This window comes from Notothenia coriiceps, unplaced genomic scaffold (assembly GCF_000735185.1).
Source record: "Notothenia coriiceps isolate Sejong01 unplaced genomic scaffold, NC01 NC01_scaffold00037246, whole genome shotgun sequence".
Classification (NCBI taxonomy): Eukaryota; Metazoa; Chordata; class Actinopteri; order Perciformes; family Nototheniidae; genus Notothenia; species Notothenia coriiceps.
The window spans coordinates 1,790,785-1,805,750 of record NW_011369947.1 but is presented as its reverse complement, the minus strand read 5'-3'; the positions used below and the strand labels follow the sequence as shown (position 1 = coordinate 1,805,750).

Sequence of the window (14,966 nt, the reverse complement as noted above, 5' to 3'; positions counted from 1 at the left end):
GCCTTAATAACTGCATACATATCAATCTGTGTGTCCTTTGATGCCAATCTTTTCATATTTTTTGTTTTTGTAATCACACGACCGCCCTTCAAGGCAATCAGAATCGAGCTGCCGCTACTGAGAGTGAAAATCTGCTCAGCTTTTGGAGCAAGTGAGAGCTAATGAATATTTCGCTCTGCAGCTGGATGAGAGCACGGATGTAACAAATGTCGCAGAATTGCTTGCATACATCAGATTTATTTCAGAAGACAACTTTTATGAGGAAATATTATTTTGCAAAGCACTGGAACGTAGGACCACATGAAGAGACATTTTCCAAGTTTTAGATGAGTACATCATCTCAAACGGACTTGACTGGTCTCGTTGTGTGGGTGTGTGTTCAGATGGGGCAGTGGGGTGATGACAGGCAAAGAAAGCGGAGTGACAGCTTCGATCAGGCAGAAGGCCCCAAATGTAGTGGCAACGCACTGCATGTTCCATTAGGAGGCACTTGTACACATAATTTAAAAGAAAAATTGCAACAGGGGTGTCCCCGCCAGAGGATAATGCTATATGGGGGTCCTTGGCATGGCAAAGTTTGGGAACCCCTGAGCTAGACAACCTCATTGACATACACGCCTGGCATTAAAATAACCATCTTGTATACACAATGAATACTATTTTCATTTCCTCTACTAAAATACTTTTCCCATCCTGTTGCAGTGAATATAAACTTCTCTTTCGACCGGTGCTTGAACCAATATTTTGTTGACAAGTGTGCTGATGCCTGTCTGAATTGCATTAGGGATTTGACTGAATATGTGCACAACAATTAATATGTTTCGCAGTCTACACACAGTGGCCAAAGGTAACTACGATAACCTTCAGATGTTGTTCCCATCTCAAATGGATATCAGTAACATTTATAACAAAATGTATGGCGATTACACTTTGATTTCAATAACCCATGTCATGTTACCTAAGATACAAAAGAGGGACAAAGAGTTGGAGGAACTGAAAGTAGAAATTGTCGCAAAACAACAAAACAAACAAGAAACATGGCAAAATGAATTTGTAAAAGAAATGAAGCAGAATGGGACAAGGTCCTTTTCACTGCTTGTCCCCGTCATTTAAAAGTGAGAGAGTGAAGTATTGAAAGAGATGGCGTGATGGAGAGGAGGACAGAGGGTTGTGCTGCGCCTCAGAGAGCCACAGAAGGAGAGTGATGATTATGCAGCAATATTCAAAGGACGGAGAGAGGAGGAAAGAGGTGAGTGTGGATTACCGAAAGGTTTAGAAGACAGACATGAGTTTGTGAGCAAGAGGTTAGTAAAAGGTGAAAGCTCAGAATGAATTAAAACAGCTTTGGATTTGAAGAAACTTTTTTAGAAGGCTATACTGATTTCAGGCTCATATTGTGACTGATGTAAACATGTACATGCTGTTAGTCTTCTAATAAAGTTTGTTGCATCTATGCTCCAGTATACTTTGGAACAATTCTCTGAAGATCTACCCAACCAATCTTGTGAAATTGCTATAAAATGACAGCCATGACCAGCATCCCCTAGGGATTAGTTTGTCTGCCATCATGCAAATTGACAGGGACTTTGTCAACTGTTTGATGCCCTTATTCAGATTAATGATCAGTACAATCAATACATTTCATAGACATGTGCATCTTACCTGTGTGAAGTATTATTTACTTTGATTAGACCTTACTTTTCTTGCAGGACATTAGCTGAATGGAGGCCATCTCAACTGAACATGGCAGATGTAGGGCACCAAGATGGTAGATTGAATCCTGTACAGCTTTTCATTTTAAATGAGAGAGATGTTCATCACACTTCTGAAGGAGGCAACTGAAGTGATGAACACAGCGACACTTCACCCAAAAGAGGATGTGGGAAAAGAGTAATGACTGATAGGAACAGATTCTGCAGGAGCTCTTTAGTGAGCGGATGGCAAACTTCAGAGTGAGTCTTCTAGCCAGAGGGCAGGAATCTCTCACAAGTGAGAACAAGTATAGCGCACAAGCTCCTGCTGAGAACAGACCACCTACTGCGGGGGTCTGGCATCACTTCCCTTCAAATCGTTGAATGTTGAAGGCACTGTGTGTGTGTTTTTTCACACCTTGCATTACATATGTTCTCCTCTAAATTAAAATAAATCCAAAATAATATCGTAGAAAATTCCTCCAACTATTTTCAATATGATTATAAACATCTTCACACATCTATTCATCAATACATCTATCTATTTTGTAAACATCTATATGTATCGATCAATGCAGCTTTCCATTTAACATTTGGGTGTTATAGTGAGAACAATGTGGTATGTTAAAAATAATGAATAGTACACTGAAAAGGTTGCCTATAATATTGTTTCAATAGATCACACATGATTGTATTAGCAATAATATTAAGTTGAACCTACATTTTATTTTAACTTCATATTATTACTTTCAACTATCCTAATATAATTAAGATTATGATGTGGCGGTCAGATGAAAAAGCTCTCTTGTTTGACTATCCCTTGGCAGCCGTTTTTCAGAGATGTAAATAACACATATGCTGAACCACTATTGTGATGTAAGATTTGACTTCATTCCATGTCTTGATGCTCCATTTTGTTACTTCTGCACTTGTTAAAAAATAGCTCCACATACTCTTTGTCCCATGCATGCCCATGTGCCTTTCATTCCTGTAATTGAAAAGTGCTGTGTTCTTTTTGACATGGTCTAATGTCGTCTGTATGGATTGAGCTTTTGTTCCCCCTTCTACTCTTTCCATCCCTCTCCAGCATGCCAGAAACAAATGTGAACTAGTAAAGCCCACAGGCAATCTCAAATCCAAATCTCCAGTCATCTTTGAGTGTGCAGCGCCACAGCCTACCTCTATGTTCCAAAGTCCCCCTGACGTCTTCACAAAGAAAGTCCCTTAACAAGGGGATTGTTGCCTCTCAGCAGCAAACAACCACCACTTGGAATAACAAGCCTCTATCAAGATTTACAGCTTGAATAACACTTCCTGTTGTGAGTTGAGATGGCCAGTGATTTTGCTGACAAATGACACACTTGCAGAAAGAAACCCAAAGTGATATATAATTATATTTATCCGTATTCCTCCCAGGTTTTTTGTCCAATTACCAACCATCACACAGACATATGGCGTAGGTTGGCACTTATTGATTTCTAACATGAGCTAAGTGTCACATTCCATCTCCAAATCATCCTTGTTATATTGGCTCCAAATATGGCTAATGAGCACAATTTTCTACCAGGCTGGACTGAAAAATTGTTGGCATGAGACAAAGCACATCTTCCATATAGAGTGTATTATTAAATGTGGGCTCAGTCAGTCTATCAAGGTGAAGAAAAGGGTGACACATAGTTTGAAGGCAAAAAAAAGTGACACAAATAAAGGACATTTGGTGGCAATTGCAGGAGGGTTATGGAAAGAACTAGCAACTTGGTTTTGATGAAACTTGCTGGGAGGTTGTAGCCTGGGTCAAGGGCAAACACATTTAATTTGAAAGCAGATCTGAATCACAGAGTGAAAACACACTTTATTTTCACCCCTTGAAATGGCTTTGGTGGAGGTCTGTACTTTTCAACCTTGTAAGGGTACCATCGTGTGTGTCCCAGGGTTACCTCTATGACTCTCCGTCACATATTCCCGCAATTTTCATTCCTTTTTTGCCAATTTCAAACTTATTCTATATATTGGAGGCAAACTGAGCAAAGAGATGGAAAGGAGAGTTAAATGGCTTTGATGTGTAATAGTTACTTTAGTATTCATTTTGAGGGGCACCTCTTTTCATTCATTCTTTCTTTCTTTCTTCTTTCCTTCCTTTCTTTCTTTCCTTTTCCCCGCTTGCAAACTTTTTGTCTGTATTGATTTTTTGTCGGACATGAAAGAGGGTGCAGATAGCGTTGGCATCGGATGGGTTTGATGTGTGTATGCCTTTTCGTGTATGCGTGCGTGTGTGTTTGTGTGTATGATTGACTTTCAGTTTGTATCTTTGTGTGCCAGAATCCTTTCAAGGACGTTATGCATGCAACCTTTGTAATATTACCAGGAAGAGGCGGTGTCTACCGTCTTCCTTCCATTTGAAAGTGATGCCACAAGAAAGGAATCCGCGTCTTTGAAAAAAGTCCAAAGAGGAGTCTTTTTTTTAACCTTCACAGTCATGAAGGGGCATTCATTCAGAGGCATGCTTTACTCACCTCTCAAATGGCTGAGGTCTGGGAACATAATAGTGCTGATGACTTTAGAAAGTTTAGATGTGTCTGAGAGGATGGTAGAGGGGGGGCTGCCTCTCTGAACAACATAAAAGCCTGATACTGGAGTGCTCTGCCCTGCTTGTATTGCTTGAAAAGAAACTTTTGATGTTTGCAGTGCCTATCGATCTGTCTTTGTTACAGCAAGAAGCTCACAAACAAAAAACACACGTACACACATGAAGATACATACAGGAATATCACTTTGTACATTCTTGGACAATAAAGTATGTCCTCTAGCTTACTAGCATATAAATTAAAACCTTAAGACACACAGCATACATAAACATGGAAACTCACAAAATCGCATAAGAATATTTGAAATGGCACATTACTTCAAATGTATGAGCATCAAAATATACTCAAAGGATCTTAAGTAACTTGATTAATTATGCAGAATTTAACCCTTTTGGTTGTATAGTCCTTTCAAATTACTGAATTAAAGTATATAATGCATTAATGTGCACATGGCGATGGTATGTTTAATTACTTTAAATGCTGATGTGCAGTTTAGCCTATAATCGTAAATCAATTCAAAAGTCAATCCACCACTGCAAAACACTGACACATTTCTGCAGGATATACATGAAGTGTGTGTGTGTGTGTGTGTGTGTGTGTGTGTGTGTGTGTGTGTGTGTGTGTGCGTGCGTGCGTGCGTGCGTGCGTGTGTGTGTGCGTGTGTGTGTGGAGGTGGTCAGGCAGTCAGGAACATTGCCATCCTGTTGCTATGAGACAGCTGGTATGACCAGAGGGGGCGAAAGAGAGCATGGTAGGGAGAGAGAGAGAGAGAGAGAGAGAGAGAGAGGTTTGGCAGGACCAGCTGTACACTTCCCCTCAGCACGGTTTTCTTTAGAGGCCAACTTTAGGCTAGAACTGAACAATAACCATCAAATAAACATGGTGTTTGAAGATTTGTGTTTGTATAATGACAGATTTAAAGAACAAAGGGGCACATTTGAAACCAGGCTGTCATGCCAAACTGTGACACAGATCTGTCATATTTGTATTTATTTCTTCAGTCACTGTCAGCTTATTTTGTATTCAAATAACCATGATCCATGATTCGTGAAGCAAATGTTTCAAATGCTATGGCCCAATATTTCCTTATCTACAGAGAACAAATTAGTGCTGTTTACTATTACAAAATACATAGAAATGTATAAGGAATATTATGTTATTCAAGTACAACTCAATAATGTAGTTTTTTATATTTAAAAACACATCCATAAATAAGACAATCATGTAAGCCATCCACTTGTTATTCTCACCACCCACCCTGAAAGTATCACGTCTGTACCTCCTGCTTCCATCAAGCAATCATCATCAGTTATTGTTCCTCTATTTCTTGCAGATAAAGAAGGGTTAGGGTTGGCGTTAGCTTTAGTAGATGGGTTGCATTTTGAGTTTCATTTTTCAAGGGAATGATAATAAAATGTCATATTTAAAGTGGTCGCTATAAAGAGGAGAACAGTCTTGACAAGGAGACACAATTATGGAGGGCTAGACAGAAATAAGAAGAGGAAGAGAGAGCAAGAGAGAGAGCATGTGTGTTTGTGTGTGTGTGTGTGTGTGTGTGTGTGTGTGTGTGTGTGTGTGTGTGTGTGTGTGTGTGTGTGTGTGTGTGTGTGTGTGTGTGTGTGTGTGCTCTCAAAACAGCTGCGTTTGAGGTTACCTTGTGCAATAACAATGTGCATTATATCCTTTAGCAACATGTACACTGTAGATTTTACATGTATATTCGATTTAATATTCCTTGCCTCACATACTTATGTATATATAATAACTTGCTTTATATTTTGTTACTGTACATTTGTAATTCAACATGTATATTTTCTACTTCTTGTTTATTTCTAGTTTTTTTAGATTTGTCTTTTTATGCTGCTGCAACATAAACATTTCCCAAATTAGGATCAATAAAGTACTATCTTATCTCTTATCTTATCTTATTTATTCACTGGTTGTTATTTTAATATTTGTATATGTAAACTTACGTTCAAAATTATAGTTATATTATTTATTTGTTGTCTTGTATTAGATTTGGGTTTCACACCATTTTAGCTCCAGTTGACGTGATGGTCCTCACAAAGAACAAATAGTTAGTGGTCCACACTAAGCCCTAAAAATGTGTGTGTGTGTGTGTGTGTGTGCGTGTGCGTGTATGCGCGTGTGTGTGGTGTGTGTGTGAGTGTGTGTGTGTGTGTGTGTGTGTGTGCGTGTATGCGCGTGTGTGTGGTGTGTGTGTGTGTGTGTGTGTGTGTGCGCTCACTGAGTTGAAGAGCAGTTGTCGATGACAGCTGCATGGGAGCAGGGAGAGAAAGAGTCGAGTGGCTTCAAATAGCCGTCGTTCCCCTCATTCATCGGAGCAGCCCTTCCCCTCTTCTCCCTCTCAGCAGCCACGGGTGTGAAGTTTACATTTTCTTTTGTTGACACAGGCATGGTGATGTTTTTTTTAAATATCCGCTTACTCCATAAAATAACGTTTCAGAAATGTCCCAAACAAACAGAGAAGCGAAGTCTAGTCTGCAGGTAACTGTTCAAATGTCATGGTGGGTACTTCAGTTAGCATCGAAAATGTTCATTTATATGTTAAAGGTTATGTGGGGGAAAAACATTTGACTTCAAATATAATTCATTTTCTTCAACATTGATATTTGTTTTTCAGCCACTCCAGTGTTTTTCAAGCGTATTCAAAATAAATAAAACCAGAAAGAACGTATTTAAACACCTGAGAGACTATCTATTTCTCATGGAAATAGGTTGTTTTCTTTGGTGAAAAACAAGCTGTATTTAATTAAACTGACTTCAACTAATCAAGAATCTATTCATTTTGAATTAATGGATTAATTGAATGTATAAACTGTTTTAAAAAAGCCTACGATGACATCTTTAAATTGTTTGTTTTCTAAGATCAACAGAGCAAAACCTAGATTTAAATTATATAAATAGACAAAAAGCAGCATAACTAATGGTGTCTGATGAAAGAGATTGAGTGAATCAAAATTGTTGTCAATTAATTGTTTTTCTAGCAATAATTACAGTCACTTTTTCTTCGAGTTATCTGAAATTGAAATAGTTAATGTACAACTCAATTATCAAAGATGTTCCCATACTGTAGTTGTCAAGATGTTAATTAACTTGCAACTCCATGCTAAAATCCAAGTATGTCCTTTTTCTATACAAGCAGTCTCTCAACAAACAGCGTCAAAAGTGTACTTTGCTACTGCCAATGTATCTTCCTGGATCTTTTGCAGCTGTCAGAATCCCCTCCATTTCTTTCGTGCATTGATGGTTTGCGAGGCAATTGTGTTCACTGACCTCACACTTATAAATACATTTCATACGCAGTTTCGTCTGCACACTGACATTTTTGAGCACCCTTCATTTTGATTTAATACGCTCAAACGTTTGCAGCTGTCACTTTAAACACCTTGTGAAATCATTACTTAAATATATTTCGTAATCAGTCAAAACTGTTTAATTTAACTTTTACAGTGCCATGAAATACTGACATTGAACCAATACTCCATGTAAACCAGAGTGTTTGGGCTTTTTTTCAGTCTGCCAAATTCTTGCTGTGCGGCCTTTCTCAACACCAACAAGGCCTTTCCTCCAGCCACAACTCTCCCAGTGTCTGTTGCCCAGTTGTCCCAGTGAGGCAAGTCCTGCCAAGTCCTTCAGGCGCTTGTCTTTGGAGTTTTTTGACAACACATGTCTCCGTCCGTCCCCAGTCTTTTTCCAGTTTAGGAATGTTGTCCCTGCCTGTTACAGGGGCACAAAGAGTCTTGTCTTTGAGCACATCCGTCAAGATCAGTTTCTCTCGTTCCTCCGTGAGTCCACTTTTGTTTCCACGCTCGTTTTGTATCCACAATTAGCTGCTGCTGCTGCTGCAAAGTCCTCCGTAATACCGAGCTGCAAGTAGACCAGAAGCAGTTACAGCACAAAACGGCCGTCTGAAAGATTGTCAATTTCTCTGTCCCATAATATCAGAAGAGCAACAAAGGAGTGAAGGAAAGAAGTCAAGCAGGGGGGGGGAGGAAGAGTCTCAGCAGGCTCTAAAACCAATACAAATCTTTGCTCTTATCCTGTGCCTGAAGACCTGAGAGAGTAAAGGGAAAGAAAGGAGGACAGAGAAAAAGGCAGTGGAAGGAAAAAAGAAAAGGGAGATTAGAAAAAGAAGCGCTCATGTCATGTTGATAAAAGCAGGAGGAATTGCCCGAGGCAGAGAGGGGATGAAAGCAAAGACGGCAACAGAAAAGGAAGTTGACAGCTGGTGTTAAGGTGCTGATTGACAGTCAGTTTGTTGGTTCAAACCACTTGTGGTAAGCCGATCTGAGGCAGGGGGAAAGAAATCCTCATTTAAATCTGGTGTTCAAGCTTTTTCAAGGGGTTACTTTGCTACGTGGTCGTACTGAATGTCTTTAACGCTGCTTTTATTCAAACACTTCAACAATAATGAGTAGGCTTGAACATTTAACAGACAGGTGTGGACCCAGTCAAGCAATGCACCAATGTTAAAGAGTGAAAATGCATCTCAATCTGCTACAACTTTCACCTGTTTCCGATGGTGGTTTTCACATTTGTTGAAGATGTAATGACCGCGCAATAGGGTCCGATCATTTTAATGAATCAACACCTGGTTGAGAACGTGTAAGATTATGTTATACTGTCAAATCGTAAAATAGCTGACTGTGCGGTTATCTTGTTATCATCAATAATTGTAATTTCCATTAGCAGCACCTGGTCTTTGGAGTGCAAACGATTCTGACTCGATGCTCAACGTAAATAGGGTTTTAATGTGTTAACGATTAAAATTGAATATGTAAGAGATAGGATTGTTGAGAGAACTTCAGGCAAAGATTGTTTTGTATAATTTTGGTATTCTTAATCAGAAAAATAAGCATAACAAGCATGATGCCATTGACATCAGGGCAGCAGAAAGCTTACACATCTTCCGGCACAGATTGAAAACTCATCTCTTTAGACTCCACTTCGAGCGGTAGAATTATTAACAAAGCACTTATATACTAATAAAAGGCTGGCTTATCTAAAGCCAGTTGAGTAGGACTTGAAATGTTTTAGCTCTACGAAACCTGATGTACTATATGATTCTGTTTTCTTCAAGGTTGTATCTTCCTGGTCCAATGCACTTGTTGTAAGTCGCTTTGGATAAAAGTGTCAGCTAAATGCAATGTAATGTAAGGAGTTGTGAACAGGTGACCAACATACTAGTCTTATGGGTTTTATATGTTTGCTGAAAAAGAATAAGCTCAAGGCTTGATAACACCTCTATATACTCCCTATAACCACAGGCCTTATTTAAGTTGTATTAAAGTGGACCTATCATGCTATATTTGAATAATATAGTGTAGGACCATACCTATATGAGGCATATTTATACTTTTTATTTTTCAAAATACCAAACAGATCATGCATTTTACACACACACACACACACACACACACACACACACCTACACACTCAGTATGCATATCCAGACGACAAGGAAAAAGTAAAATAAAAAGTAAAAAGTAACATAGAAACTACAAGGCAAAAAAGTAAGCATTGGGACAACGACATTTGATGACTTAAGGGGGACCTAATGATTTCCACGGACGAATAGAAAGAAAGAATGCAAAGTTCAAGGTGGATCCTGGTCCCGTCAAAATAGGAGTGCCGGTCATTCGACATGTGGACCGAGACGATTTTTTTTCCACCCATCCACTAAGAAGTTGGAAAACAAATAAGAGACCTTACGCAGAATTGTGGGGACTATAGGTAACTTATAAGATCAGGAAACTGTATTAATGTATTTTTCGAGTAGCAGACCTTTCGGCAACGCGAACTTTTTCGCTGGTGTAGACCGCCGTGGCGACCGTGTTACTGACCCTACTGGATGGCGAAGACATCCGGAAGGGAGAACCCGTTGTTGCAATGAGAGCACGGAGTTAACCAGTAACACGCGCAAGCAACACACAAAACCTCCCCCGAGACACTCCTCAGACTCCTTCCCCGCAAAAAAGGCCAAAAACAAAAAGTTTAAGACGACGTGCAGCCACGCAAGGGGAAGGAATGGATGGGGTGGAAATTCGCGGAGGCTAGTCAGAGAGCAACAAGACGAATCAGAAATACCTTAACAAGGGGCAGGATAAAGAAACAGCATACAGTAAGAACAAAAATAAGAAAACATGTAGTAAAGATAACTGAAAACGTATGAAAATAACAAATAAATTACAACTGTAACAACCTCCGCGAGCAGTCTCCTACAGAACGGTAAAAGAGAGACATCCGAAACCGTTGACTTCAGTGGAAACTTTGTCTTGGTTCAAAGGTTCCGAATAACGGAAACGTGGCAGACACAACCGTACGTTGACTATCAGTTTCAGAGGAGGTGGTACGTTGTACAGATATAATCCGTTACTTGTTGTTTGTCTATTTGCCCGTTCAACCAACAACTCTTACACGTTCTTTATGTATAACTTTACACGTTCTCCATAGAATATGTGCAGTTTACCTCACTATATAACTATTTGTTAAACGTGACTTAGGCTACCTACACAGAAATTATTCACGTACCAATATCAAGAATAACGATGTCGTCCCCACCCTTGGAAAGGAGAGTTCCCGGTGAAATTTAAAAGTGGTGGGAGGCTCACCCGGCATGGGTTTATAACTGGAGCGAATTTTTTATGATTTTAGTGTCGGGTAAAGTAAAGCGGAAAAAAGTACGACCGTTTCTTTTCGTTGAAGAGATTAGGTACTATAGGGTAACTGAGGCACGTACGTAAGTGCACGTGCCAACACCGTACTGTGGTTGTCTTTCTAACTCTCTGGTCTACCGTTTACATTAACAAAGGTATCAGGCACCTGTACTAATTCCACACACACCCCCCCCCCTGGATGGAGGAGATCCCCAGACCACTCCACGAGGGGCCCTTCTGAAAAAAAAATTTACAACTTCAATTTCGTAGTTAGACCACCGTGTACTCTCGTTTAAATCCTCGAGATACCTATGTGAGGCGTTGTAGGTCTACTTTGTCTTTGACCTTCGTCTAAATAAAAGAAATACCTATAAAATGTTTAGTGAAGGGAAAGTTTGACATAAGAACAAATAATTATTTGTTCAAAAATGCAGTATATCATAAAATGGAAAATAGAATAAGAGAATAAAAAATTATTGAATATACTAGTATATTTCTCGACGAAATGGAGTGACCAAACCCTCCCAATGAACCTACCAAATACTAGCAACTGTCTTCTTGTGCTAGCGGTGACCCGAAAGTTGATTCTGTGTCAGGTGCCGTTTTACGCCGTACACCAGTGCCAGAATACCATGACTGTAAAAAACCCTTTCACGGCCTCGCCGACAATACCACGAGAGGCGTCTTTTGTGGGGAACAGTCTGCTGCTGTAATGGGTAGTGCACTGCTGCAATCCGCAGCAAAGTTCCTAGAAGAATGAAACGTCCTTTAAGTCCGTACAAACAAATTAAAAAAACGCACAAATCTAAAGAAATAAAAAAGAAAAACGCACACAATATAAAAAGAACACAACAAAGGTTAAACCAGAGCGCACGGCTATGCGGACCCCCGGCGTCCAAGGTGTGTGACCATGTCAAATTCACAGGAGAGTCACCCTCAGACTGTCCGCACACTTTTCTGTCAAAACTCGATAAATAGCCCATGCAGAATTAACCAGTTATTACACCTTAGATAACATTTACAAAATGTACACAAACTTCACAGAGACATACTTACACCAAAGTAAGGCTAACACACAAAAAACAACAATCAAACACCCTTACTTTCAGACAAGTTTCTGTTAATAGTAAATAGTCAAAAACAGAAAACCAGAGACAATGAGGTACTAGCCATAAGTACACTAATATGAAAACCACTACCTTTTCTAATTACACTCTTGAAAAAACATTACGTTTTTTCCAGCATTAGTTAAAAAATCCAATTACATCGATCACGTTTCAGATCTACATATACTGTGAAAAACACAAACCTCAGTTTAGATTTGAATAAGACAAAAGACCATGTAAGCTAACGTCAATTCCGAAATCCCCTTAGGAAGTGTCATTGTAAACTTGTATACTTTAGCCGACTCAGGGTGAAAGTAACCTAAAAAACTGACTTAAATCAGTTGAACATTGTGGATACCAACAAGTGGCCAGTTTCTACTTGTTCCCTTAACATAGGTAGGCCTAGTCTATTGTGGTGTGTGTGTGTGTGTGTGTGTGTGTGTGTGTGTTGTGTGTGGTGTTGTGTGTGTGTGGTGTTGTGTGTGTGTGTGTGTGTGTGTTTGGTGGGTGTTGTGTGTGTGGTGTGTGTGTGTTGTGTGTGTTGTGTGTGGTGGTGTTGTGTGTGTGTGGTGCGGTTGTGTGTTTTTAAAACTTGTGGTAAAGGGCGAGAATACACGGGGAAGGAGGTGTTACCTAGTGTGGACCCGTGTCGTTATGTACAGCACAGATAAAGCAAAATATAAATGACGTCGACAAGTACATATGGTCTCGAGACTCGTTATACAGTCAAACTCGTTCCCCACAATTACTTTACACAAACGTACTAATTACAAAAAAACACAATATACATGATCGTCAAATTGTCCCTGGCCAGTTAAACTGGCGTTTGTGTTTCATTCCCCACCCCTGCTTGCTGTTACACTCCCAACTTCTTTGTTAGGAACCTTTATGAAACTCGCCATGTTTTCGCAACGTAGCTTCTTTATCCAAGGTTACCCCGATCCTTAAAACGTCGAAGCCGAACACAATAAGATGACAGACAATGAGGCCAACCGTCAATCAGAGAGGCAGACGAAACAAAAACTAACGTTATATTTCAAATTTTGTTTAGACACTCAAAAACATTTATTACCGGACCGTAATTTCAATATTGTACTATCAGCTTTACGGATGTAACAAAAACATACACGACTTCCTCGATAAGAAATCATCCTATAGTCAAACTACACAAAGACCGTTTTAGACTTGACGCCAGCAAAGGACAAATCTACAACCTAGTTAAAACGAAAAGTAAAACCCCTTACGAAAAGAGTAATTAAACGCTCAACATGTGTAAAAACAATTTACATATATAAAAACAATTTACATGTAAAATGCTAAAAACACTGCTCACTATAAAAAGATGTTATAGAGATCTACAAAGTTACAGGGTAAAATGAAGACAAAACATAACTTTAGGTGCCTGTGTGATGATGTTGAGCGGGTCTGAAAATCTACTTCGTAATTTCCAGAGGATATTACGTTTACGTGAAAAAGTTACTGGAATATGTATTTTATACACCAGGGGTCAAACAGTCCCTTGAGTGTTTCACAGTCCTTGTTGTTTTGGGAGAGAGAAAAGGAGGCATTGGTGTAGAGATTTGTGTCCCCCTATGTTGCGCATCGACTAGGTCTAACGACAGTTATACTGCACACTAGTCAAGATTGTCATGACAACAACGTCTTACCTAGTAACGCGGCCTACTTGGTCTCTTCCGAAGGGAGGCAGGAAGACCTTGTCGAGGATGGTCCGCAGGAGGGCGAACCGCGCGGAGAGGAAGAGAAGTTGAGTCTCGAGAGCAGGGACCCTGGGCATGCGAAGGAAGGAGGAGGACGTGCGGTGGAGGTGGTCCGGTCGGGCTGAGGACCGTGGGCAGGTGTGGTGGTGGTAGTGGTAGGTGGTGGGAATGAGTGATCCCCCGCGATATATCCGTCGGTCCCTAGCCGCATGGGCGCAGGCCCCCAAGTGCTCTAAATCGTCGTGCCGCAAGCTAGGAGACCAGTACTGGACAACCACGCAGCCACGCCTTAGTAGTGGCCGCGCGCAGACCAGTCGAGCTCAACGGGGTGCGATCGGGACGCTGGACCCCCCCCTTTCCTCTCAGTCCCCCTGCTCAAGTACCTCGCCGCGAAAGTGCCTCGGCCTCGCCTCTAGCCTGAGTGTACCTGTGTGTCCATTACAGTTACAAAGTGAAGTTTACATCGGATTGTAGTTACCGAAATGTTAGTTGTTACCCCCATGTAGAATACAGGAATTGTACTCAATTGTGTGACTTTCTTATTTGGAGTCCTTCCTAGCGACCTTTTCACCCTTTTTAAACATAAAGGAGGAATGTCCGGCTGTATACACGCTATCTAAATGATTCATAACGTGTATATTGTTGGATCTTTTCTGACCAGATGTTATAACTCTTTGTCTTACGCATAGTGGCAGCTTGAAGACTGTTATAACAACCGAAGGGAGTTTCACGATTCCGGTTCTCAAAATCCAGCTTAGTTTGTGTGGTTTCTGAAGCCATTTCTTAGACACGTACCGTCAGAAAAATATTGAATTTCCCTGGAATAGTACGTTTTACGTGAAAACATGCAGAAAAGATGTACCTTAACAACAGGGGCCACAGTCCCTTGAGGGGTTCCCAGTCCTTGTGTGGGAAAGAGAAACAGGAGGTATGGGTTTTAGAGATTTTTCCCCGACATTGCCTAGACTAGTCTTGGACTAAGGTCTAAACTTGTGTAAAGATGCCTCAAGTGTCCTTCACCGCGATGCGCGATAACCCCGGTTGAGGTGGTTAGTCCTCTCTCTGTCGGTGCCTGTAACGGCAACCTTTCGCGACCTCTGCGACATCATGTATAGCGGTCGGACATCTACCACCGACAAGAGTGTCTTAGTCGGGCACGTTTCTGTCACCAATTTAACTCGCTTTA

General features: G+C 40.4%; 1 protein-coding gene across 1 annotated transcript in view; it reads right to left on the bottom strand.

Moving 5' to 3' along the window:
* Nucleotides 1-7,718: 7,718 nt before the first annotated feature.
* The window catches only part of vgll2a (vestigial-like family member 2a), a 20,246-nt gene continuing 12,998 nt past the window's right edge, over nt 7,719-14,966 (bottom strand). The window contains exon 3 of the mRNA XM_010795451.1: nt 7,719-8,354. Coding sequence (XP_010793753.1) covers nt 8,311-8,354 — 44 coding nt within the window. The 3' untranslated portion in view covers nt 7,719-8,310. The remainder of the gene's footprint in view (nt 8,355-14,966) is intronic.